Raw genomic sequence first — 26157 nt, 5'->3', positions numbered from 1 at the left:
TAGGATCTTATGGGGGGGGAATAGGGGCCGTTCTATGGGGTCGGAGAGGGATGAAGTGATGGGGCTGACCCATAGGTTATATAGGGTGGCTCAGGCGGTTACTCGGCCCCATAGATTAGAGGGGGCTTTAAGGGCGGCCATAAGGGAAAGGGTCGGGGGGGAATCTATGGGGCTGGGGGAGGAAGATGTGGGGCTGGATATGGGGCAGCCGTGGGGGGAAGGGGATCCCTTAATAGGGCCCTTCATAGGGGGGGATTAAAGGGGTTTTTGGGGGCATTTATGGGGTTTTAGGGTCATTTATGGGGTTTTAGGGTCATTTATGGGGTTTTGGGGTCATTTATGGGATTTTAGGGTCATTTATGGGGATTTTGGGGTCATTTAAGGGGCCTTATTGACCCCATAGGGATGTGGGTGGCCCCATAGGGAACTTATTGACCCCATAAAGACCTCAGTGACCCCATAGGGACCTCATTGACCCCATAGGGACCTCATTGACCCCATAAAGACCTTATTGGCCCCATAAGGATCTTATTGACCCCATAAAGACCTTATTGACCCCATAGGGGCATGGGCAGCCCCATAGAGACCTTATTGACCCCATAGGGACCTTACTGACCCCATAAAGACCTTATTGGCCCCATAGGGACCTTATTGACCCCATAAAGACATTATTGACCCCATAAAGACCTTATTGGCCCCATAGGGACCTTATTGACCCCATAAAGACCTTATTGGCCCCATAGGGACCTTATTGACCCCATAAAGACCTTATTGGCCCCATAAGGATCTTATTGACCCCATAAAGACCTTATTGGCCCCATAAAGACCTTATTGACCCCATAGGGACCTTATTGACCCCATAAAGACCTTATTGACCCCATAGGGACATGGGCAGCCCCATAGGGACCTTATTGACCCCATAAAGACCTTATTGGCCCCATAGGGACCTTATTGACCCCATAAAGACCTTATTGACCCCATAGGGACATGGGCAGCCCCATAGGGACCTTATTGACCCCATAGGGGGCTTTAAGGGCGGCCATAAGGGAAAGGGTCGGGGGGGAATCTATGGGGCTGGGGGAGGAAGATGTGGGGCTGGATATGGGGCAGCCGTGGGGGGAAGGGGATCCCTTAATAGGGCCCTTCATAGGGGGGGATTAAAGGGGTTTTGGGGTCATTTAGGGGGTTTTAGGGTCATTTATGGGGATTTTGGGGTCATTTATGGGGTTTTAGGGTCATTTATGGGGTTTTTGGGGTCATTTATGGGGATTTTGGGGTCATTTATGGGGGTTTTAGGGTCATTTATGGGGTTTTAGGGTCATTTATGGGGTTTTAGGGTCATTTATGGAGATTTTGGGGTCATTTATGGGGTTTTAGGGTCATTTATGGAGATTTTGGGGTCATTTATGGGGTTTTAGGGTCATTTAGGGGGTTTTAGGGTCATTTATGGGGATTTTAGGGTCATTTAAGGGGCCTTATTGACCCCATAGGGATGTGGGTGGCCCCATAGGGAACTTATTGACCCCATAAAGACCTTATTGGCCCCATAAGGACCTCATTGACCCCATAGGGACCTTATTGACCCCATAGGGACCTTATTGGCCCCATAAGGACCTCAGTGGCCCCATAGGGACCTTATTGACCCCATAGGGGCCTTATTGACCCCATAGGGACATGGGCAGCCCCATAGAGACCTTATTGACCCCATAGGGATGTGGGTGGCCCCATAGGGACCTTATTGACCCCATAAAGACCTTATTGGCCCCATAGGGACCTTATTGACCCCATAAAGACCTTATTGACCCCATAAAGACCTTATTGACCCCATAGGGACATGGGCAGCCCCATAGGGACCTTATTGACCCCATAGGGGGCTTTAAGGGCGGCCATAAGGGAAAGGGTCGGGGGGGAATCTATGGGGCTGGGGGAGGAAGATGTGGGGCTGGATATGGGGCAGCCGTGGGGGGAAGGGGATCCCTTAATAGGGCCCTTCATAGGGGGGGATTAAAGGGGTTTTTGGGGTCATTTAGGGGGGTTTTGGGGTCATTTATGGGGTTTTAGGGTCATTTATGGGGTTTTAGGGTCATTTATGGGGATTTTAGGGTCATTTAAGGGGCCTTATTGACCCCATAGGGATGTGGGTGGCCCCATAGGGAACTTATTGACCCCATAAAGACCTTATTGGCCCCATAGGGACCTTATTGACCCCATAAAGACCTTATTGGCCCCATAGGGACCTTATTGACCCCATAAAGACCTTATTGGCCCCATAGGGGCTTTATTGACCCCATAGGGACATGGGCAGCCCCATAGAGACCTTATTGACCCCATAGGGATATGAGTGGCCCCATAGCGATCTCATTGACCCCATAGGGACCTTATTGACCCTATAGGGATGTGGGTGGCCCCATAGGGACCTTATTGACCCCATAAAGACCTTATTGGCCCCATAGGGACCTTATTGACCCCATAAAGACCTTATTGGCCCCATAGGGACCTTATTGACCCCATAAAGACCTTATTGACCCCATAAAGACCTTATTGGCCCCATAGGGACCTTATTGACCCCATAAAGACCTTATTGACCCCATAAAGACCTTATTGGCCCCATAGGGACCTTATTGACCCCATAAAGACCTTATTGACCCCATAAAGACCTTATTGACCCCATAAAGACCTTATTGACCCCATAAAGACCTTATTGACCCCATAAAGACCTTATTGACCCCATAGGGACATGGGCAGCCCCATAGGGACCTTATTGACCCCATAGGGGGCTTTAAGGGCGGCCATAAGGGAAAGGGTCGGGGGGGAATCTATGGGGCTGGGGGAGGAAGATGTGGGGCTGGATATGGGGCAGCCGTGGGGGAAGGGGATCCCTTAATAGGGCCCTTCATAGGGGGGGATTAAAGGGGTTTTTGGGGTCATTTATGGGGTTTTTAGGGTCATTTATGGGGTTTTAGGGTCATTTATGGGGTTTTCGGGTCATTTATGGGGTTTTGGGGTCATTTAGGGGGTTTTAGGGTCATTTATGGGGTTTTGGGGTCATTTAGGGGGATTTAGGGTCATTTATGGGGTTTTAGGGTCATTTATGGGGATTTTGGGGTCATTTATGGGGTTTTGGGGTCATTTAAAAGCACTTTGGGGTCATTTATGGGGATTTTAGGGTCATTTAAGGGGCCTTATTGACCCCATAGGGATGTGGGTGGCCCCATAGGGACCTTATTGACCCCATAAAGACCTTATTGGCCCCATAGGGACCTTATTGACCCCATAGGGACATGGGCAGCCCCATAGAGACCTTATTGACCCCATAAGGACCTCAGTGACCCCATAGGGACCTTATTGACCCCATAAAGACCTTATTGGCCCCATAGGGACCTGGGTGGCCCCATAAGGACCTTATTGACCCCATAGGGGCCTTATTGACCCCATAGGGACATGGGCAGCCCCATAGAGACCTTATTGACCCCATAAGGACCTCAGTGACCCCATAGGGACCTTATTGACCCCATAAAGACCTTATTGGCCCCATAAGGACCTCAGTGGCCCCATAGGGACCTTATTGACCCCATAGGGATATGAGTGGCCCCATAGGGACCTTATTGACCCCATAGGGATATGAGTGGCCCCATAGCAATCTCATTGACCCCATAGGGGCCTTACTGACCCCATAGGGATTTGGGTGGCCCCATAGGGACCTTATTGACCCCATAAAGACCTTATTGGCCCTATAGGGACCTTATTGACCCCATAAAGACCTTATTGGCCCCATAGGGACCTTATTGACCCCATAAAGACCTTATTGGCCCCATAGGGACCTTATTGACCCCATAGGGACATGGGCAGCCCCATAGAGACCTTATTGACCCCATAAAGACCTTATTGGCCCCATAGGGACCTTATTGACCCCATAAAGACCTTATTGGCCCCATAAGGATCTTATTGACCCCATAAAGACATTATTGGCCCCATAAGGATCTTATTGACCCCATAGGGACATGGGCAGCCCCATAGGGACCTTATTGACCCCATAGGCACATGGGTGGCCCCATAAGTGTGGGGCGCGGTGTGGGTCGGGGTGTGACGGTGTTGGATGGCAATAAATGAGAGGTGACTGCACGGCTCTGCCCCATGGATGGCCCCATAGAAACCCCATAGAGCCCCATAGAAACCCCATAGAGCCCCATAGAAACCCCATAGAGCCCCATAGAAACCCATTGAGACCCATAGAGCCCCATAGAAACCCCATAGAGCCCCATAGAAACCCCATAGAACCCCATTGAGACCCATAGAGCCCCATAGAAACCCCATAGAGCCCCATTGAGACCCATAGAGCCCCATAGAAACCCCATAGAGCCCCACTGAGACCCATAGAGCCCCATAGAAACCCCATAGAGCCCCATAGAAACCCCATAGAGCCCCATAGAGCCCCATAGAAACCCCATAGAGCCCCATAGAAACCCCATAGAGCCCCATAGAAACCCATTGAGACCCATAGAGCCCCATAGAAACCCCATAGAGCCCCACTGAGACCCATAGAGCCCCATAGAAACCCCATAGAGCCCCATAGAAACCCCATAGAGCCCCATAGACACCCAGTAGAGCCCCACTGAGCTCTAAGAACCCATAGAGCCCTATTGAGACTCCATAGAACCCCATTGAGACCCCATAGAACCCCATTAACACCCCATTGAGACCCATAGAGCCCCATAGAGCCTTAAGACCCCATAGAGACCCCATAGAGCCCCATTGAGAACCATAAAAACCCCATAGAGCCCCATTGAGAACCATAAAAACCCCATAGAGCCCCCAGGCCCCATAGAGACCCCATAGGGACCCCATAGAGACCCATAGGGACCCATAGAGACCCATAGAGACCCATAGAGCCCCATAGGGACCCCATAGAGACCCATAGGGACCCCATAGAGACCCATAGAGACCCATAGAGACCCATAGAGACCCATAGAGACACATAGGGACCCATAGGGACCCCATAGAGCCCCATAGGGACCCATAGAGACCCATAGAGCTCCATAGGGACCCCATAGAGACCCATAGGGACCCCATAGAGCCCCATAGGGACCCCATAGAGCCCCATAGGGACCCATAGGGACCCATAGAGCCCCATAGGGACCCATAGAGCCCCATGGGGACCCCATAGAGACCCATAGGGACCCATAGAGACCCATAGAGCCCCATAGGGACCCCATAGAGACCCATAGACCCCAATAGAGACATACAGAACCCTATAGAGCCCCATAGAAACCCCATAGAGCTCGAAGACCCCATAGAGCCCCATAGAAACCCCATAGAGCCCCATACACCCCATAGACCCCAATAGAACCCCATAGAAACCCCATAGAGCCCCATAGAAACCCCATAGAGACCCCATAGGGACCCCATAGAGACCCATAGAAACCTATAGAGACCCATAGACCCCAATAGAGACCTACAGAAACCTATAGAGCCCCATAGAAACCCCATAGAGCTCGAAGGCCCCATAGAGCCCCATAGAAACCCCATAGAGCCCCATAGGGACCCCATAGAGACCCATAGAGCCCCAAAGGGACCCCATAGAGCCCCATAGGGACCCATAGAGACCCATAGAGCCCCATAGGGACCCCATAGAGACCCATACACCCCATAGACCCCAATAGAGACCTACAGAACCCTATAGAGCCCCATAGAAACCCCATAGAGCTCGAAGGCCCCATAGAGCCCCATAGAAACCCCATAGAGCCCCATACATCCCATAGACCCCAATAGAACCCCATAGAAACCCCATAGAGAGCTCTACGAGGCTCCGCCCCTCCCCCAACAAGCGGAAGTGACATCACACATGCGCCGGAAGCGAAGGGGATGGTGACGTCACAACGGCGCCGCTTCTTGTTCCGGTTTCCCATGATCCTTTGCGTCGGGACGGTAATGGCGACCGGGGGGGGGGGGGGGGGTCATATAGGGATTCTATGGGGTCTTATGGGGTCTCTATGGGGTCTATGGGGTTCTATGGGGTCTTATGGGGTTCTATGGGGTCTTATGGGGTTCTATGGGGTCTATGGGGTTCTATGGGGTCTTATGGGGTTCTATGGGGTCTCTATGGGATCTATGGGGTTCAATGGGGTCTCTATGGGGTCTATGGGGTTCTATGGGGTCTATGGGGTCTATGGGGTTCTATGGGGTCTCTATGGGGTTCTATGGGGTTCTATGGGGTCTCTATGGGGTCTTATGGGGTTCTATGGGGTCTATGGGGTTCTATGGGGTCTCTATGGGGTCTCTATGGGGTCTATGGGGCCCTATGGGGTCCTATGGGGTCTCTATGGGGTTCTATGGGGTCCTATGGGATTCTATGGGGTCTCTATGGGGTCTATGGGGTCTTATGGGGTTCTATGGGGTCCTATGGGGTTCTATGGGGTCTCTATGGGGTCTATGGGGTCTTATGGGGTTCTATGGGGTCTTATGGGGTTCTATGGGGTCCTATGGGGTCTGTGGGGGTCTATGGGGCCCTATGGGGTCTATGGGGTTCTATGGGGTCTCTATGGGGCCCTATGGGGTCTATGGGGTCTCTATGGGGTCTTATGGGGTCCTATGGGGTTCTATGGGGTCTATGGGGTTCTATGGGGTATTATGTGGGTCTATGGGGTCTTATGGGGTTCTATGGGGTTCTATGGAGTCTTATGGGGTCTTATGGGGTTCTATGGGGTTCTATGGGGTTCTATGGGGCCCTATGGGGTCCTATGGGGTTCTATGGGGCCCTATGGGGTTCTATGGGGTCTCTATGGGGTTCTATGGGGCCCTATGGGGTTCTATGGGGTCTCTATGGGGTTCTATGGGGTCTCTATGGGGTTCTATGGGGTCCCTATGGGGTTCTATGGGGTCTATGGGGCCCTATGGGGTCTTATGGGGTTCTATGGGGTCTCTATGGGGTCTATGGGGTTCTATGGGGTCTCTATGGGGTCTATGGGGTCCCTATGGGGTCTCTATGGGGCCCTATGGGGTCTATGGGGTCTCTATGGGGTCCCTATGGGGTCCTATGGGGTCCTATGGGGTCTATGGGGTTCTATGGGGTTCTATGGGGTCTTATGGGGCCCTATGGGGTTTCTATGGGGTCATATAGGGATTCTATGGGGTTCTATGGGGTTCTATGGGTTCTATAAGGTTCTATGGGGTCTTATGGGGTTCTATGGGGTCCCTATGGGGTTCTATGGGGTATTATGTGGGTCTATGGGGTCTTATGGGATTCTATGGGGTCCTATGGGGTTCTATGGGGTCTTATGGGGTTCTATGGGGTCTTATGGGGTTCTATGGGGTCTCTATGGGGTCTATGGGGTTCTATGGGGTCTCTATGGGGTTCTATGGGGCCCTATGGGGTCTATGGGGTTCTATGGGGTTCTATGGGGTCTATGGGGTTCTATGGGGATCTATGGGGTCTTATGGGGTTCTATGGGGTCTATAGGGTTCTATGGGGTTCTATGGGGTCTTATGGGGCCCTATGGGGTTCTATGGGGTCTCTATGGGGATCTATGGGGGCTCTATGGGGCCCTATGGGGTTCTATGGGGTCTTATGGGGTTCTATGGGGCCCTATGGGGTTTTATAGGGTCTTATGGGGTCTTATGGGGCTGCTATGGGGTTCTATGGGGCTCCTATGGGGTTCTATGGGGTCTCTATGGGGTCTGTGGGGTTCTATGGGGTCCCTATGGGGTTCTATGGGGTCTTATGGGGTTCTATGGGGTCCCTATGGGGTTCTATGGGGTCTATGGGGTTCTATGGGGTCTCTATGGGGCCCTATGGGGTCTATGGGGTCTCTATGGGGTCTCTATGGGGTTCTATGGGGTCTCTATGGGGTTCTATGGGGTCCCTATGGGGTTCTATGGGGTCTCTATGGGGTCCATATGGGGTTCTATGGGGTCTTATGGGGTCCTATGGGGTTCTATGGGGATCTATGGGGGCTCTATGGACCCCATAGACCCCCATAGACCCCCTATATCACCCCACAGATCCCCATAGACCCCCTATATCACCCCATACACCCCCATAGACCCCCTATATCACCCCATAGACCCCCTATATCACCCATATCCCCCTATATCACACCATAGACCCCCATAGACCCCTTATATCACCCCATAGACCCCCTATATCACCCCATAGACTCCCATAGACCCCCTATATCACCCCATAGACCCCCATAGACCCCCTATATCACCCCATAGACCCCCATAGCCCCCCTATATCACCCTATAGATCCCCTATATCACCCCATAGACCCCCATAGACCCCCCATATCACCCCATAGACCCCCCATATCACCCCATAGACCCCCCATATCACCCCATAGACCCCCTATATCACCCCATAGACCCCTTATATCACCCCATAGACCCCTTATATCACCCCATATAACCCCATAGACCCGCATAGACCCCCTATATCACCCCATAGACCCCCTATATCACCCCATAGACCCCCTATATCACCCCATATAACCCCATAGACCCGCATAGACCCCCTATATCACCCCATAGACCCCCTATATCACCCCATATCCCCCCATAGACCCCCTATATCCCCCCATATCCCCCCTATATCCCCCCATATCCCCCCATATCCCCCCCATATCCCCCCATATCCCCCCTATATCACCCCATAGCCCCCCATAGACCTTCATAGTCCCCCTATATCACCCCATATCCCCCCATATCCCCCTATATCACCCCATATCCCCCCATATAACCCCATATCCCCCCATATCCCCCCTATATCACCCCATATCCCCCCCATATCCCCCCATATCCCCTCTGCATCACCCCATAGACCCCTTATATCACCCCATAGACCCCCATAGACCCCCTATATCACCCCATAGACCCCCTATATCACCCCATAGACCCCCATAGACCCCCTATATCACCCCATAGACCCCCTATATCACCCCATACACCCCTTATATCACCCTATATCACCCCATAGACCCCCATAGACCCCCTATATCACCCCATAGACCCCCTATATCACCCCATAGACCCCCTATATCACCCCATATAACCTCATAGCCCCCCATAGACCCCCTATATCACCCCATAGACCCCCTATATCACCCCATAGACCCCCATAGACCCCCTATATCACCCCATAGACCCACTATATCACCCCATAGACCCCCTATATCACCCCATAGACCCCCTATATCACCCCATAGACCCCCATAGACCCCCTATATCACCCCATAGACCCCCTATATCACCCCATAGACCCCCATAGACCCCCTATATCACCCCATACACCCCCTATATCACCCCATATCCCCCCATATCCCCCCTATATCACCCCATACACCCCCTATATCACCCCATAGACCCCCATAGACCCCTTATATCACCCCATAGACCCCCTATATCCCCCCATATCCCCCTATATCACCCCATATCCCCCCCATATCCCCCCTATATCCCCCCATATCCCCCCATATCCCCCCTATATCCCCCCATAAACCCCCCATATCCCCCCATATCCCCCCTATATCACCCCATATCCCCCCTATATCACCCCATAGACCCCCTATATCCCCCCATAGACCCCCTATATCCCCCTATATCGCCCCATAGCCCCCCTATATCACCCCATAGACCCCCTATATCACCCCCTATCCCCCCTATATCACCCCATAGACCCCCATAGACCCCCTATATCACCCCATATCCCCCCATAGACCCCCTATATCACCCCATAGACCCCTATATCACCCCATACACCCCCTATATCACCCCATAGACCCCCATATCCCCCTATATCACCCCATATCCCCCTGTAGGGCCCCATGGCGGCCATGCCGGTTGCCCCCCGTCCCTATTTGTTGGCCCAGTTGTGGGGTCGGTTCTTCCACGGGTCGGAACCCCCCCATAGACCCCCTATATCACCCCATAGACCCCCTATATCACCCCATAGACCCACTATGTCACCCCATAGCCCCCCATAGGCCCCCCATATCACCCCATAGACCCCCTATATCACCCCATAGACCCCCATAGACCCCCTATATCACCCCATAGACCCCCCATATCACCCCATAGACCCCCTATATCACCCCATAGACCCCCATAGACCCCCTATATCCCCCCATAGACCCCCTATATCCCCCCATATCCCCCCTATATCACCCCATATCCCCCCATAAACCCCCCATACCCCCCTATATCACCCCATATCCCCCCATATCCCCCCTATATCACCCCATAGATCCCCATATCCCCCCTATATCACCCCATATCCCCCTGTAGGGCCCCATGGCGGCCATGCCGGTTGCCCCCCGTCCCTATTTGTTGGCCCAGTTGTGGGGTCGGTTCTTCCACGGTTCGGAACCCCCCCATAGACCCCCCCATAGACCCCCTATATCACCCCATAGACCCCCTATATCACCCCATACACCCCCTATATCACCCCATAGACCCCCTATATCACCTCATAAACCCCCATAGACCCCCTATATCACCCCATATCCCCCCTATATCCCCCCATATCACCCCCTATCCCCCCTATATCACCCCATAGACCCCCATAGACCCCCTATATCACCCCATAGACCCCCTATATCACCCCATAGACCCCCTATATCACCCCATAGACCCCCTATATCACCCCATAGGCCCCCATAGACCCCCTATATCACCCCACAGACCCCCTATATCACCCCATAGACCCCCATAGACCCCCTATATCACCCCATAGACCCCCCATATCACCCCATAGACCCCCTATATCACCCCATAGACCCCCATAGACCCCCTATATCCCCCCATATCCCCCTATATCACCCCATAGACCCCCATAGACCCCCTATATCACCCCATAGACCCCCTATATCACCCCATAGACCCCCATAGACCCCCTATATCCCCCCATATCCCCCTATATCACCCCCTATCCCCCTGTAGGGCCCCATGGCGGCCATGCCGGTTGCCCCCCGTCCCTATTTGTTGGCCCAGTTGTGGGGTCGGTTCTTCCACGGGTCGGTTCCGTTCGGGGCCGGCCACAATCGATGGTCCAAAGTGAAACACCATAAAGGGAAACGGGACGGGGAGAGAGCACAGGCCATACAGAGACTGAGCGCCAGGATCAGGGCTGCTGTGTGCAGTGAGTATGGGGGGTATGGGGGGATATGGGGGGATATGGGGGATATGGGGTTATATGGGGGGATATAGGGGGGATATGGGGTTATATGGGGGGATATGGGGGGGATATGGGGGGATATGGGGTTATATGGGGGGGATATGGGGGGGATATGGGGTTATATGGGGGGGATATGGGGTTATATGGGGGGGATATGGGGGGGATATGGGGGTATATTGGGGGGATATGGGGTTATATAGGGGGGGTATGGGGGGATATGGGGTTATATGGGGTTATATGGGGCTGCTATGGGGGGATATGGGGCTGCTATGGGGGGATATGGGGCTACTATGGGGGGATATGGGGTTATATGGGGTTATATGGGACTGCTATGGGGGGATATGGGGGGGATATGGGGGGATATGGGGACATATGGGGCTGATATGGGGGGATATGGGGTTCTATGGGGGGATATGGGGTTATATGGGGGGATATGGGGGGGATATGGGGGGATATAGGGGGGATATGGGGGGATATGGGGGGTTATGGGGTTATATGGGGGGGATATGGGGTTATATGGGGGGATGTGGGGTTATATGGGGGGATATGGGGTTATATGGGGGGGATATGGGGGGGATATGGGGTTATATGGGGGGGATATGGGGGGATATGGGGTTATATGGGGGGATATGGGGGGATATGGGGTTATATGGGGGGGATATGGGGGGATATGGGGTTGCTATGGGGGGATATGGGGCTGCTATGGGGGGAATATGGGGGGATATGGGTTTATATGGGGTTATATGGGGGGATATGGGGGGATATGGGGCCATATGGGGCTGCTATGGGGGGATATGGGGTTATATGGGACTGCTATGGGGGGATATGGGGGGATATGGGGACATATGGGACTGCTATGGGGGGATATGGGGTTATATGGGGGGATACGGGGGGATATGGGGGGATATGGGGTTATATGGGGGTTATATGGGGGGATATGGGGCTGATATGGGGGGATATGGGGGGATATGGGGGGATATGGGAACATATGGGGCTGATATGGGGGGATATGGGGACATATAGGGCTGCTATGGGGGGATATGGGGCTGCTATGGGGGGATATGGGGGGATATGGGGTTATATGGGGTTATATGGGACTGCTATGGGGGGATATGGGGTTATATGGGGCTGATATGGGGGGATATGGGGACATATGGGGGGGATATGGGGGGATATGGGGCTGCTATGGGGGGATATGGGAGGATATGGGGGGATATGGGGCCATATGGGGCTGATATGGGGGGATATGGGGTTATTTGGGGGGATATGGGAACATATTGGGGGGATATGGGGGGATGTGGGGGGGATATGGGGGGGATATGGGAACATATAGGGGGGATATGGGGGGATATGGGGTTATATGGGGGGATATGGGGTTATATGGGGGGATATGGGGGGATATGGGGACATATAGGGGGGATATGGGGTTATATAGGGCTGCTATGGGGGGATATGGGGTTATATGGGGCTGCTATGGGGGGATATGGGGCTGCTATGGGAGGATATGGGGGGATATGGGGCTGCTATGGGAGGATATGGGGGGATATGGGACTGCTATGGGGGGGTATGGGGTTATATGGGGGGATGCGGGGTTATATGGGACTGCTATGGGGGGATATGGGGGGATATGGGGTTATATGGGACTGCTATAGGGGGATATGGGATTATATTGGGGGGATATGGGGCTGCTATGGGGGGATATGGGGCCATATGGGGCTGCTATAGGGGGATATGGGGTTATTTGGGGGGATATGGGGGGATATGGGGTTATATGGGGTTATATGGGACTGCTGTGGGGGGATATGGGGTTATATGGGGGGGATATGGGGGGATATGGGGACATATGGGGCTGATATGGGGGGGATATGGGGTTATATGGGACTGCTATGGGGGGATATGGGGCCATATAGGGCTGCTATGGGGGGATATGGGGTTATATGGGGGGATATGGGGGGATATGGGAACATATGGGGGGATATGGGGCCATATGGGGCTGCTATGGGGGGATATGGGGCCATATGGGGCTGCTATGGGGGGATATGGGGTTATATGGGGGGATATGGGGGGGATATGGGGGGATATGGGAACATATGGGGCTGATATGGGGGGATATGGGGGGATATGGGGACATATAGGGGGGATATGGGGCTGCTATGGGGGGATATGGGACCCTATAGGGCTGCTATGGGGTTATATGGGACCATATAGGGCTGCTATGGGGTTATATGGGACCCTATAGGGCTGCTATGGGGGGATATGGGGTTATATGGGAACATATAGGGGGGATATGGGGTTATATGGGAACATATAGGGGGGATATGGGGTTATATGGGGCTGATATGGGGGGATATGGGACCCTATAGGTCTCCTGTGGGGGGATATGGGGCTGCTATGGGGGGATATGGGGCTGATATGGGGGGATATGGGGCTGCTATGGGGGGATATGGGACCATATAGGGCTGCTATGAGGGGATATGGGGTTATATGGGAACGTATAGGACTGCTATGGGGGGATATGGGACCATATGGGGGGAATATGGGACCCTATAGGGCTGCTATGGGCAGATATGGGGCTGCTATGGGGGGATATGGGGTTATATGGGAACATATAGGGGGGATATGGGGGGATATGGGAACATATAGGGGAGGTATGGGGGTATTTGGGACCCTATAGGGCAGCTGTGGGGGGATATGGGGCCAGATAGGGGGGATATGGGACCATATAGGGCTGCTATGGGGGCATATGGGGTTATATGGGGGGGATATGGGGTGCTATGGGGGGTAATAATGTGGCTATGGGGGCTGTGTGCCCCATAGATCCACCCCACACTCTCTGCCCCACAGATGGGGGCCCGGACCCGGCTCTGAACGCGGAGCTGGCCCAGGTTGTGGCTCAATGTAAAGCCAAGAACGTCCCCAAAGCCTCAATTATGGCCGCCATCAACGCTGCGGTGAGAGACCCCCCCTGCCCCACAACTTATGGGGCAGCCCCATAGATCCCCCCTATATAGGAAACCCTATGGGGTCACATAGACTCAATGTGGGACCCGCAACGTATGGGGACCCACAACTTATGGGGCCTCCATCATGGCCGCCATCAACGCTGCGGTGAGAGACCCCCCTGCCCCACAACTTATGGGGCAGCCCCATAGATCCCCCCTATATGGGAAACCCTATGGGGGTATAGACTCAATGTGGGACCCACAACTTATGGGGCCTCCATCATGGCCGCCATCAACGCTGCGGTGAGACCCCCCCTGCCCCACAACTTATGGGGCAGCCCCATAGATCCCCCCTATATGGGAAACCCTATGGGGGTATAGACTCAATGTGGGCCCCACAACTTATGGGGCAGCCCCATAGATCCCCCCTATATGGGAAACCCTATGGGGTCACATAGACTCAATGTGGGACCCACAACTTATGGGGCAGCCCCATAGATCCCCCTATATGGGAAACCCTATGGGGGTATAGACTCAATGTGGGACCCACAACTTATGGGGCAGCCCCATAGATCCCCCTATATGGGAAACCCTATGGGGGTATAGACTCAATGTGGGACCCACAACTTATGGGGCAGCCCCATAGATCCCCCCTATATGGGAAACCCTATGGGGGTATAGACTCAATGTGGGACCCACAACTTATGGGGCAGCCCCATAGATCCCCCCTATATGGGAAACCCTATGGGGTCACATAGACTCAATGTGGGACCCACAACTTATGGGGCAGCCCCATAGATCCCCCCTATATGGGAAACCCTATGGGGGTATAGACTCAATGTGGGACCCACAACTTATGGGGCAGCCCCATAGATCCCCCTATATGGGAAACCCTATGGGGTCACATAGACTCAATGTGGGACCCACAACTTATGGGGCAGCCCCATAGATCCCCCTATATGGGAAACCCTATGGGGGTATAGACTCAATGTGGGACCCACAACTTATGGGGCAGCCCCATAGATCCCCCCTATATGGGAAACCCTATGGGGGTATAGACTCAATGTGGGACCCACAACTTATGGGGCAGCCCCATAGATCCCCCCTATATGGGAAACCCTATGGGGGTATAGACTCAATGTGGGACCCACAACTTATGGGGCAGCCCCATAGATCCCCCTATATGGGAAACCCTATGGGGTCACATAGACTCAATGTGGGACCCACAACTTATGGGGCAGCCCCATAGATCCCCCCTATATGGGAAACCCTATGGGGTCACATAGACTCAATGTGGGACCCCATTTACTTATGGGGCTGCCCCATAGATCCCCCCTATATAGGAAACCCTATGGGGTCACATAGACTCAATGTGGGACCCACAACTTATGGGGCAGCCCCATAGATCCCCCCTATATAGGAAACCCTATGGGGGTATAGACTCAATGTGGGACCCACAACTTATGGGGCAGCCCCATAGATCCCCCTATATGGGAAACCCTATGGGGGTATAGACTCAATGTGGGACCCACAACTTATGGGGCAGCCCCATAGATCCCCCCTATATGGGAAACCCTATGGGGGTATAGACTCAATGTGGGACCCACAACTTATGGGGCAGCCCCATAGATCCCCCCTATATGGGAAACCCTATGGGGGTATAGACTCAATGTGGGACCCACAACTTATGGGGCAGCCCCATAGATCCCCCCTATATGGGAAACCCTATGGGGTCACATAGACTCAATGTGGGACCCACAACTTATGGGGCAGCCCCATAGATCCCCCCTATATGGGAAACCCTATGGGGGTATAGACTCAATGTGGGACCCACAACTTATGGGGCTGCCCCATAGATCCCCCTATATGGGAAACCCTATGGGGGTATAGACTCAATGTGGGACCCACAACTTATGGGGCAGCCCCATAGATCCCCCTATATGGGAAACCCTATTGGGGTATAGACTCAATGTGGGACCCACAACTTATGGGGCAGCCCCATAGATCCGCCCTATATAGGAAACCCTATTGGGGTATAGACTCAATGTGGGACCCACAACTTATGGGGCAGCCCCATAGATCCCCCTATATGGGAAACCCTATGGGGGTATAGACTCAATGTGGGACCCACAACTTATGGGGCAGCCCCATAGATCCCCCCTATATGGGAAACCCTATGGGGGTATAGACTCAATGTGGGACCCACAACTTATGGGGCAGCCCCATAGATCCCCCCTATATAGGAAACCCTATGGGGATATAGACTCAATGTGGGACCCACAACTTATGGGGCAGCCCCATAGATCCCCCCTATATGGGAAACCCTATGGGGGTATAGACTCAATGTGGGACCCACAACTTATGGGGCAGCCCCATAGATCCCCCCTATATGGGAAACCCTATGGGGTCACATAGACTCAATGTGGGACCCACAACTTATGGGGCAGCCCCATAGATCCCCCCTATATGGGAAACCCTATGGGGGTATAGACTCAATGTGGGACCCACAACTTATGGGGCTGCCCCATAGATCCCCCTATATGGGAAACCCTATGGGGGTATAGACTCAATGTGGGACCCACAACTTATGGGGCAGCCCCATAGATCCCCCTATATGGGAAACCCTATTGGGGTATAGACTCAATGTGGGACCCACAACTTATGGGGCAGCCCCATAGATCCGCCCTATATAGGAAACCCTATTGGGGTATAGACTCAATGTGGGACCCACAACTTATGGGGCAGCCCCATAGATCCCCCTATATGGGAAACCCTATGGGGGTATAGACTCAATGTGGGACCCACAACTTATGGGGCAGCCCCATAGATCCCCCCTATATGGGAAACCCTATGGGGGTATAGACTCAATGTGGGACCCACAACTTATGGGGCAGCCCCATAGATCCCCCCTATATGGGAAACCCTATGGGGTCACATAGACTCAATGTGGGACCCACAACTTATGGAGCAGCCCCATAGATCCCCCCTATATGGGAAACCCTATGGGGGTATAGACTCAATGTGGGACCCACAACTTATGGGGCAGCCCCATAGATCCCCCTATATGGGAAACCCTATGGGGGTATAGACTCAATGTGGGACCCACAACTTATGGGGCAGCCCCATAGATCCCCCATATATGGGAAACCCTATGGGGTCACATAGACTCAATGTGGGACCCACAACTTATGGGGCTGCCCCATAGATCCCCCTGTATATGGGAAACCCTATGGGGGTATAGACTCAATGTGGGACCCCATTTACTTATGGGGCTGCCCCATATGTGTCCCTATAGGCTCAATCTATGGGGCTGTGTGACCCCATTTACTTATGGGGCTGCCCCATATCTCGCCCTATAGGCTCAATCTATGGGGCTGTGTGACCCCATTTACTTATGGGGCTGCCCCATATCTCGCCCTATAGGCTCAATCTATGGGGCTGTGTGATGTCTATACCCCCCCACTTATGGGGCTGCCCCATATCTGTCCCTATAGGCTCAATCTATGGGGCTGTGTGACCCCATTTACTTATGGGGCTGCCCCATATGTGTCCCTATAGGCTCAATCTATGGGGCTGTGTGACCCCATTTACTTATGGGGCTGCCCCATATGTGTCCCTATAGGCTCAATCTATGGGGCTGTGTGACCCCATTTACTTATGGGGCTGCCCCATATGTGTCCCTATAGGCTCAATCTATGGGGCTGTGTGACCCCATTTACTTATGGGGCTGCCCCATATGTGTCCCTATAGGCTCAATCTATGGGGCTGTGTGACCCCATTTACTTATGGGGCTGCCCCATATCTCGCCCTATAGGCTCAATCTATGGGGCTGTGTGACCCCATTTACTTATGGGGCTGCCCCATATGTGTCCCTATAGGCTCAATCTATGGGGCAGGAGCGGCTGTTGGCTGTTCGGGGTCCGGGCGGTTCCTCCATCATCATCATCATCAGGAAAGTGGATGAAGAGCGAGGGATGGCCGCCATTAAAGGGGTCCTGCAACGGGACGGGTACGGACCCATAGGGACCCATAGGGACCCATAGGGACCCATAGGGACCCATAGAGACACATAGGGACCCATAGGGACCCATAGAGACACATAGGGACCCATAGAGACACATAGAGACCCATAGCGCCCCATAGAATCCCATAGATCCCCATAGAGCCCCATAGAGCCCTATAGAGCCCCATAGACACCCAACAGAACCCCATAGAGACCCATAGAGACCCATAGACACCCCATAGAGCCCCATAGAGCCCCATAGAACCCCATAGAGACCCATAGAGCCCTATAGAGCCCCATAGACACCCAACAGAACCCCATAGAACCCCATAGAGCCCCATAGAGCCCCATAGATCCCCATAGATCCCCATAGAGCCCCATAGAACCCCATAGAGACCCATAGAGCCCTATAGAGACCCATAGAGCCCTATAGAACCCCATAGAACCCCATAGATCCCCATAGAACCCCATAGAGCCCCATAGAAACCCATAGACACCCCATAGTGCCCCATAGAGCCCCATAGAACCCCATAAACCCCCATAGAACCCCATAGCACCCCATAGAACCCATAGAGCCCCATAGAACCCCATAGCACCCCATAGAACCCCATAGAGACCCTATAGCACCCTATAGAGCCCTATAGACCCCATAGAAACCCCATAGGGCTGCATAGACACCCAATAGAGCCCCATAGGGACCCCATAGAGCCCCATAGAGACCCTATAGGGTCCTATAGAGCCCCATAGGCCCCATAGAGCCCCATAGAACCCATAGAGCCCCATAGATCCCCATAGAGCCCCATGGAGCCCCATAGATCCCCATAGAACCCCATAGAGACCCATAGAGCCCTATAGAGCCCCATAGAACCCCATAGCACCCCATAGAACCCCATAGAGACCCTATAGCACCCTATAGAGCCCTATAGACCCCATAGAAACCCCATAGGGCTGCATAGACACCCAATAGAGCCCCATAGGGACCCCATAAAGCCCCATAGAGACCCTATAGGGTCCTATAGAGCCCCATAGGCCCCATAGAGCCCCATAGAACCCCATAGAGCCCTATTGAGACCCCATAGAGCCCCATAGTGCCCCATAGAGCCCCATAGATCCCCATAGAATCCCATAGAGCCCCATAGGACCCCATAGAGCCCCATAGAGCCCCATAGAGACCCATAGTGCCCCATAGAGCCCCATAGAACCCCATAGAATCCCATAGAGCCCCATTGAGACCCCATAGGACCCCATAGAACCCATAGAGCCCCATAGAGACCCATAGAACTCCATAGAACCCCATAGATCCCCATAGAGCCCCATAGAGCCCCATTGAGACCCCATAGAGCCCCATAGATACCCATAGAACCCCATAGAGCCCCATAGAGACCCATAGAACCCCATAAGCCCCCATAGAGCTCCATAGAACCCCATAAACCCCCATAGAGCCCCATAGAACCCATAGAGCCCCATTGAGACCCCATAGAGCCCCATAGAGACCCATAGAACCCCATAGATCCCCATAGATCCCCATAGAGACCCATAGAGCCCCATAGGACCCCATAGAGCCCCATAGAGCCCCATAGATCCCCATAGAACCCATAGAGCCCCATAGAACCCCATAGAACCCCATAGAGCCCCATAGAACCCCATAGAGACCCATAGAGCTCCATAGAGCCCCATAGAATCTCATAGAGCCCCATAGTGCCCCATAGCACCCCATAGAACCCTATAGAGCCCCATAGACACCTAACAGAACCCCATAGAGACCCATAGATCCCCCATAGCACCCCATAGAACCCATAGAGCCCCATAGATCCCCATAGAGCCCCATAGAACCCCATAGATCCCCATAGAGCCCCATAGAACCCCATAGAATCCCATAGAGCCCCATAGATCCCCATAGTGCCCCATAGAGCCCCATAGTGCCCCATAGATCCCCATAGAGACCCATAGAACCCCATAGAACCCCATAGTGCCCCATAGTTCCCCATAGTGCCCCATAGAGCCCCATAGATCCCCATAGTGCCCCATAGGACCCCATAGAGCCCCATAGATCCCCATGTGTCCCTATGGCCGTTTCCTTTCCAGGGCCTCCCTGTCGCCCTCGTTCCCCATTGGCTGCTTCGAGGAACGGGGGTTGATCCGTACAGCGTCCCGAAGCACTTCCGGTTCCGCCATAGAACCGGAAGTCGCCCTGGACGCCGCCATTACGGCCGGGGCCGAAGATGTCAGGAGGGATCCGGACATCCAAGATGGCGACGGGCAGCCGGCACTGCAGGTGGTGACCCGGATGTAACCGCCCCCTACCCCGGAAGTGACCCCCCCGTCCCGGAAGTGACAATCTAGGGCACCCCCCATCCCGGAAGTGGCTCTTTATGTACCCACCGGAAGTGACTGTCTAGGACAGTCCCTATCCCGGAAGTGGCTCTCTATGATCCCACCGGAAGTGACTGTCTAGGACAGTCCCCATCCCGGAAGTGGCTCTCTATGATCCCACCGGAAGTGACTGTCTAGGACAGTCCCTATCCCGGAAGTGGCTCTCTATGATCCCACCGGAAGTGACTGTCTAGGACAGTCCCCATCCCGGAAGTGGCTCTTTATGATCCCACCGGAAGTGACTGTCTAGGACACGCCCCATCCCGGAAGTGGCTCTCTATGATCCCACCGGAAGTGACTATCTAGGACCTGCCCCATAAGTGCCCCTATGAGCTTCACGTCTCCCCTATAGACCCCATCCAGCCCCATAAGTGCCCCATAGAACCCCCCCCTGCCCCATAAGTGCCCTTACAAGGCCCCATTCCCCCTCCCTGCCCCATAAATGGCCCATATAGACCCCATAAGTGCCCTATAGAACCCCCCCTGCCCCATAAGTGCCCCATCTGCCCCCATAATTCCCCTATGAGCCCCATAAGCGCCCTATAGAACCCCCCCTGCCCCATAAGACCCCTATAAGCCCCACATCTCCCCTATAGAACCCTCCCCTGCCCCATAAGAAACCCCCTATCCCCCTCCCAGCCCCATAGAACCACACCCAGCCCCATCATTGCCCCATCTGCACCCCATAAGTGCCCCATAGAACCCCCCCAGCCCCATAAGAAACCCCCTATCCCCCTCCCTGCCCCATAAGTGCCCCATATATACCCCATAAGTGCCCCATAGAACCCTCCCCTGCCCCATAAGACCCCTATAAGCCCCACATCTCCCCTATAGAACCCCCCCAGCCCCATAAGAAACCCCCTATCCCCCTCCCTGCCCCATAAGTGCCCCTATAGACACCTTCCAGCCCCATAAGACCCCTATAAGCCCCACATCTCCCCTATAGAACCCTCCCCAGCCCCATAAGTGCCCCTATCCCCCTCCCTGCCCCATAAGTGCCCCTATAAGCCCATTTCCCCTTTCCCAGCCCCATAGAACCCTCCCCTGCCCCATAAGAAACCCCCTATCCCCCTCCCTGCCCCATAAGTGCCCCATAGAACCCTCCCCTGCCCCATAAGAAACCCCCTATCCCCCTCCCTGCCCCATAAGTGCCCCTATAAGCCCCACATCTCCCCTATAGAACCCTCCCCTGCCCCATAAGTCCCCTATGAGCCCCACATCTCCCCTATAGAACCCTCCCCTGCCCCATAAGAAACCCCCTATCCCCCTCCCTGCCCCATAAGTGCCCCATAAGTGCCCCTATAAGCCCCACATCTCCCCTATAGAACCCTCCCCAGCCCCATAAGAAACCCCCTATCCCCCTCCCTGCCCCATAAGTGCCCCATAAGTGCCCTATAAGCCCCACATTTCCCCTTTCCCAGCCCCATAGAAGCACTCCCAGCCCCATAAGTAACTCCCCACGTCCATGTCCCCCTGTAGTTCCTGTGCCCGCCATGTTCCGTGGTTGCCGTGGGGCAGCGGCTGCGGTTGGCCGGGCTGCTGGTGCTGTGGCAGGGGGTCAGTGTGGTCCCCCACCCCATAAGTGCCCCATAGAACCCCCCCAGCCCCATAAGAAACCCCCTATCCCCCTCCCTGCCCCATAAGTCCCCTATAAGCCCCACATCTCCCCTATAGAACCCTCCCCTGCCCCATAAGAAACCCCCTATCCCCCTCCCTGCCCCATAAGTGCCCCTATGAGCCCCACATCTCCCCTATAGAACCCTCCCCTGCCCCATAAGTGCCCTATAAGCCCCACATCTCCCCTATAGAACCCCCCCAGCCCCATAAGAAACCCCCTATCCCCCTCCCTGCCCCATAAGTCCCCTATAAGCCCCACATCTCCCCTATAGAACCCTCCCCTGCCCCATAAGTGCCCTATAAGCCCCACATCTCCCCTATAGAACCCCCCCAGCCCCATAAGAAACCCCCTATCCCCCTCCCTGCCCCATAAGTGCCCCATATATACCCCATAAGTGCCCCATAGAACCCCCCCAGCCCCATAAGAAACCCCCTATCCCCCTCCCTGCCCCATAAGTGCCCCTATGAGCCCCACATCTCCCCTATAGAACCCCCCCAGCCCCATAAGTCCCCTATAAGCCCTACATCTCCCCTATAGAACCCTCCCCTGCCCCATAAGAAACCCCCTATCCCCCTCCCTGCCCCATAAGTGCCCCATAAGTGCCTCTATGAGCCCCACATCTCCCCTATAGAACCCTCCCTTGCCCCATAAGTGCCCCTATAAGCCCCACATTTCCCCTTTCCCAGCCCCATAGAAGCCCCCCAGCCCCATAAGAAACCCCCTATCCCCCTCCCTGCCCCATAAGTGCCCCTATAGACACCTTCCAGCCCCATAAGTGCCCCATAGAACCCTCCCCTGCCCCATAAGAAACCCCCTATCCCCCTCCCTGCCCCATAAGTGCCCCATAAGTGCCCCTATAAGCCCCACATTTCCCCTTTCCCAGCCCCATAGAACCCTCCCCTGCCCCATAAGAAACCCCCTATCCCCCTCCCTGCCCCATAAGTGCCCCATAAGTAACGTCCATGTCCCCCCCCAGTTCCTGTGCCCCCCATAAGAAACCCCCTATCCCCCTACCCAGCCCCATAGAACCCCCCCAGCCCCATAAGAAACCCCCTATCCCCCTCCCTGCCCCATAAGTGCCCCATAAGTAACCCCCCACGTCCATGTCCCCCTGTAGTTCCTGTGCCCCCCATGTTCCGTGGTTGCCGTGGGGCAGCGGCTGCGGCTGGCCGGGCTGCTGGTGCTGTGGCAGGGGGTCAGTCTGGTCCCCCACCCCATAAGTGCCCCATCTGCCCCCCATAAGTGCCCTATAGAACCCCTCCAGCCCCATAAGTGCCCTATAGAACCTGTCCAGCCCCATAAGTGCCCTATAGAATACTCCCCTGCCCCATAAGTCCCCTATAAGCCCCACATCTCACCCCATAAGTACCCCATAGAACCCTCCCCAGCCCCATAAGAAACCCCCTATCCCCCTCCCTGCCCCATAAGTGCCCCTATGAGCCCCACATCTCCCCTATAGAACCCTCCCCTGCCCCATAAGTGCCCCTATGAGCCCCACATCTCCCCTATAGAACCCCCCAGCCCCATAAGAAACCCCCTATCCCCCTCCCTGCCCCATAAGTGCCCCTATAAGCCCCACATCTCCCCTATAGAACCCTCCCCTGCCCCATAAGTGCCCCATAGAACCCCCCCAGCCCCATAAGAAACCCCCTATCCCCCTCCGTGCCCCATAACTGCCCCATAGAACCCTCCCAGCCCCATAAGTGCCCCATAAGTAACTCCATGTCCCCCCCCATAGTTCCTGTGCCCGCCATGTTCCGTGTGTGCCGTGGGGCAGCGGCTGCGGGTGGCCGGGCTGCTGGTGCTGTGGCAGGGGGTGAGTTTGGTCCCCCAGCGCTGGGTGGCGCTGCAGGAGGAGGATGAACACAGGGCCCTAAACATGGTGCGGGACATCAGGAAGTGCCACGGGGTCATTGGGGTCATCCACAACTTCCGGGGGGAGGGGGAGGGGGACATATAGGGGGGGGTCATGTGACAGGAAGTGGGGGGGAGGAAGTGGGGGATGTCATGTGACAGGAAGTGGGGGGGAGGAAGAAAAAGTGGGGTCATGTGACAGGAAGTGGGGGAAGGAAGTGTGGGGAGGTCATGTGACAGGAAGTGGGGGGGCAGACAGAAAGGGGGGGGAGGAAGTGATGGGGAGGTCATGTGACAGGAAGTGGTAAGGAAGTGGGGGGGTCATGTGACAGGAAGTGGGGGGGCAGACAGGAAGTGGGGGGGGAGGAAGTGATGGGGAGGTCATGTGACAGGAAGTGGGGTGGTGGTGGTCATGGGACAGGAAGAGGAAGTGGGGGGGTAAGTGGAATGGGGTCATGTGACAGGAAGTGGGGGGCAGGAAGAGGAAGTAGGGTGGCAGACAGGAAGTGGGGGGTCATGTGACAGGAAGTGGGGGGGCAGACAGAAAGTGGGGGGGGGGAGGAAGTGATGGGGAGGTCATGTGACAGGAAGTGGGGGGGAGGAAGTGGGGGTCATGTGACAGGAAGTGGGGGGAGGAAGGGGGGAGGTCATGTGACAGGAAGTGGGTGAAAAAGAGGAAGTGGGGGGACAGGAAGAGGAAGTGATGGGGAGGGTCATGTGACAGGAAGTGTGGGGGGGGGGAAAGTGGGGGGGACAGGAAGAGGAAGTGGGGGGAAGTGGGGTCATGTGACAGGAAGCGGGGGGGAGGAAGTGATGGGGAGGTCATGTGACAGGAAGTGGGGGGAGGAAGAGGAAGTGGGGGTCATGTGACGAAGTGGGTGGGAGGAAGTGCAGGGGGTCATGTGACAGGAAGTGGGGGGGGAGGAAGTGGGGGAGGTCATGGGACAGGAAGTGGGGGGAGGAAGTGGGGGGGGCAGACAGGAAGTGGGGGGAGGGGAAGGAAGTAGGGGGGGAGGAAGGGGGGGGGTCATGTGACAGGAAGTGGGGGGGTGAGGAAGAGGAAGCGGGGGGGGAGGAAGCGGGGTCATGTGACAGGAAGTGGGGGAAGGAGGAAGTGATGGGGGGGCAGACAGGAAGTGGGGGGAGGGGGAGGAAGTATGGGGGGAGGAAGGGGGGGGGGTCATGTGACAGGAAGTTGGGGGGTGGTGGTCATGGGACAGGAAGTGGGTGAGGAAGTGGGGGGGGGGGGGGGAGGAAGAGGAAGTGTGTGTCTGTGACCCCTAAGTGTTGATTTTTGCCTGACTAAAGCATCTCATTGGCCTCAGTGTGGATCGAGTCCGTCAATGGGGCTGGGGGGCCCAGAAATGGGGCTGGCTGCCCCATAAGTGGGATGGCAGCCATCTTTGTTCACCCAGCCGCCATCTTTGTTCACCCGGCCGCCATCTTTGTTCACCCGGCCGCCATCTTTGCCCACCCGGCGGCCATCTTTGTTCACACGGCAGCCATCTTTGTTCACCCGGAAGCCATCTTTGTTCACCCGGCGGCCATCTTTGCCCACCCGGCAGCCATTTTTGTTCACCCGGCAGCCATCTTTGTTCACCCGGCAGCCATCTTTGCCCACCCGGCAGCCATCTTTGTTCACCCACCCGCCATCTTTGTTCACCCACCCGCCATCTTTGTTCACCCGGCCGCCATCTTTGTTCACCCACCCGCCATCTTTGTTCACCCACCCGCCATCTTTCCCCACCCGGCGGCCATCTTTGTTCACCCGGCCGCCATCTTTGTTCACATGGCAGCCATCTTTGTTCATCCACCCGCCATCTTTCCCCACCCAGCCGCCATCTTTGCCCAACCGGCGGCCATCTTTGTTCACCGGGCGGCCATCTTTGTTCACCCGGAAGCCATCTTTGTTCACCCAGCCGCCATCTTTGCCCACCCAGCCGCCATCTTTGTTCATCCGGCGGCCATCTTTGCCCACCTGGCAGCCATCTTTGTTCACCCAGCCGCCATCTTTGTTCACCCAGCCGCCATCTTTGCTCACGCGGCCGCCATCTTTGCTCACCCGGCAGCCATCTTTGTTCACCCGGCAGCCATCTTTGTTCACCCGGCGGCCATCTTTGTTCACCCACCCGCCATCTTTGTTTACCCGGCAGCCATCTTTGCCCACCCAGCCGCCATCTTTGTTCACGCGGCAGCCATC

General features: G+C 55.1%; 1 protein-coding gene and 2 long non-coding RNA genes across 9 annotated transcripts; 1 reads left to right on the top strand and 2 right to left on the bottom strand.

Moving 5' to 3' along the window:
* Positions 1-259: 259 nt before the first annotated feature.
* Positions 260-2983, bottom strand: LOC146751248 (uncharacterized). Of its 3 annotated transcripts, XR_014941748.1 has the most exons (7): positions 2718-2982; positions 2438-2497; positions 2298-2377; positions 1735-2237; positions 868-1594; positions 688-787; positions 260-447 (listed from the first exon to the last, which is right to left on the bottom strand). It is a non-coding gene; the product is annotated as an uncharacterized LOC146751248 (long non-coding RNA). The 3 variants fall into 3 exon arrangements; XR_014941747.1 differs by having other exon boundaries at positions 688-807; positions 1735-2617; positions 2718-2983; XR_014941746.1 differs by having other exon boundaries at positions 1735-2617; positions 2718-2983.
* A 703-nt stretch (positions 2984-3686) lies between these two features.
* Positions 3687-3953, bottom strand: LOC146751247 (uncharacterized). The gene is made up of 2 exons (XR_014941750.1): positions 3862-3953; positions 3687-3821 (listed from the first exon to the last, which is right to left on the bottom strand). It is a non-coding gene; the product is annotated as an uncharacterized LOC146751247 (long non-coding RNA).
* Positions 3954-4263: 310 nt separating this feature from the next.
* Positions 4264-24195, top strand: LOC146751246 (translational activator of cytochrome c oxidase 1-like). 5 transcript variants are annotated; one of them, XM_085535106.1, is made up of 6 exons: positions 4264-5925; positions 10933-11131; positions 14012-14118; positions 17988-18118; positions 20198-20387; positions 23842-24195. In XM_085535106.1, the coding sequence occupies exons 1-6, from the start codon at positions 5863-5865 to the stop codon at positions 24061-24063; spliced, it is 912 nt and encodes a 303-aa protein (XP_085391232.1). In that variant the 5' UTR covers positions 4264-5862; the 3' UTR covers positions 24064-24195. The 5 variants fall into 5 exon arrangements, with proteins under 5 accessions (XP_085391232.1, XP_085391230.1, XP_085391231.1 ...); XM_085535104.1 differs by having other exon boundaries at positions 13985-14118; positions 23842-24078; XM_085535105.1 differs by lacking the exon at positions 23842-24195 and adding an exon at positions 23221-23613 and having other exon boundaries at positions 13985-14118.
* The last annotated feature ends 1962 nt before the right edge of the window (positions 24196-26157 follow it).

Source organism: Coturnix japonica, unplaced genomic scaffold (genome assembly GCF_054131305.1).
Source record: "Coturnix japonica strain WE unplaced genomic scaffold, WE-NBRP24 Scf108, whole genome shotgun sequence".
Lineage (NCBI taxonomy): Eukaryota > Metazoa > Chordata > Aves > Galliformes > Phasianidae > Coturnix > Coturnix japonica.
Note: the sequence above shows the minus strand (reverse complement) of the source record. Positions and strands in the feature narration are given on the sequence as shown.

Excerpts from the sequence above, each read along its gene's own strand:
- LOC146751246 (XM_085535104.1), top strand. The coding sequence starts at position 5,863 with ATGGTGACGTCACAACGGCGCCGCTTCTTGTTCCGGTTTCCCATGATC. Across the intron at positions 5,926-10,932 it reads TGATCCTTTGCGTCGGGACG|GGCCCCATGGCGGCCATGCC; the intron begins GTAATGGCGACC and ends ATCCCCCTGTAG. Across the intron at positions 18,119-20,197 it reads GGGGTCCTGCAACGGGACGG|GGCCTCCCTGTCGCCCTCGT; the intron begins GTACGGACCCAT and ends TTTCCTTTCCAG.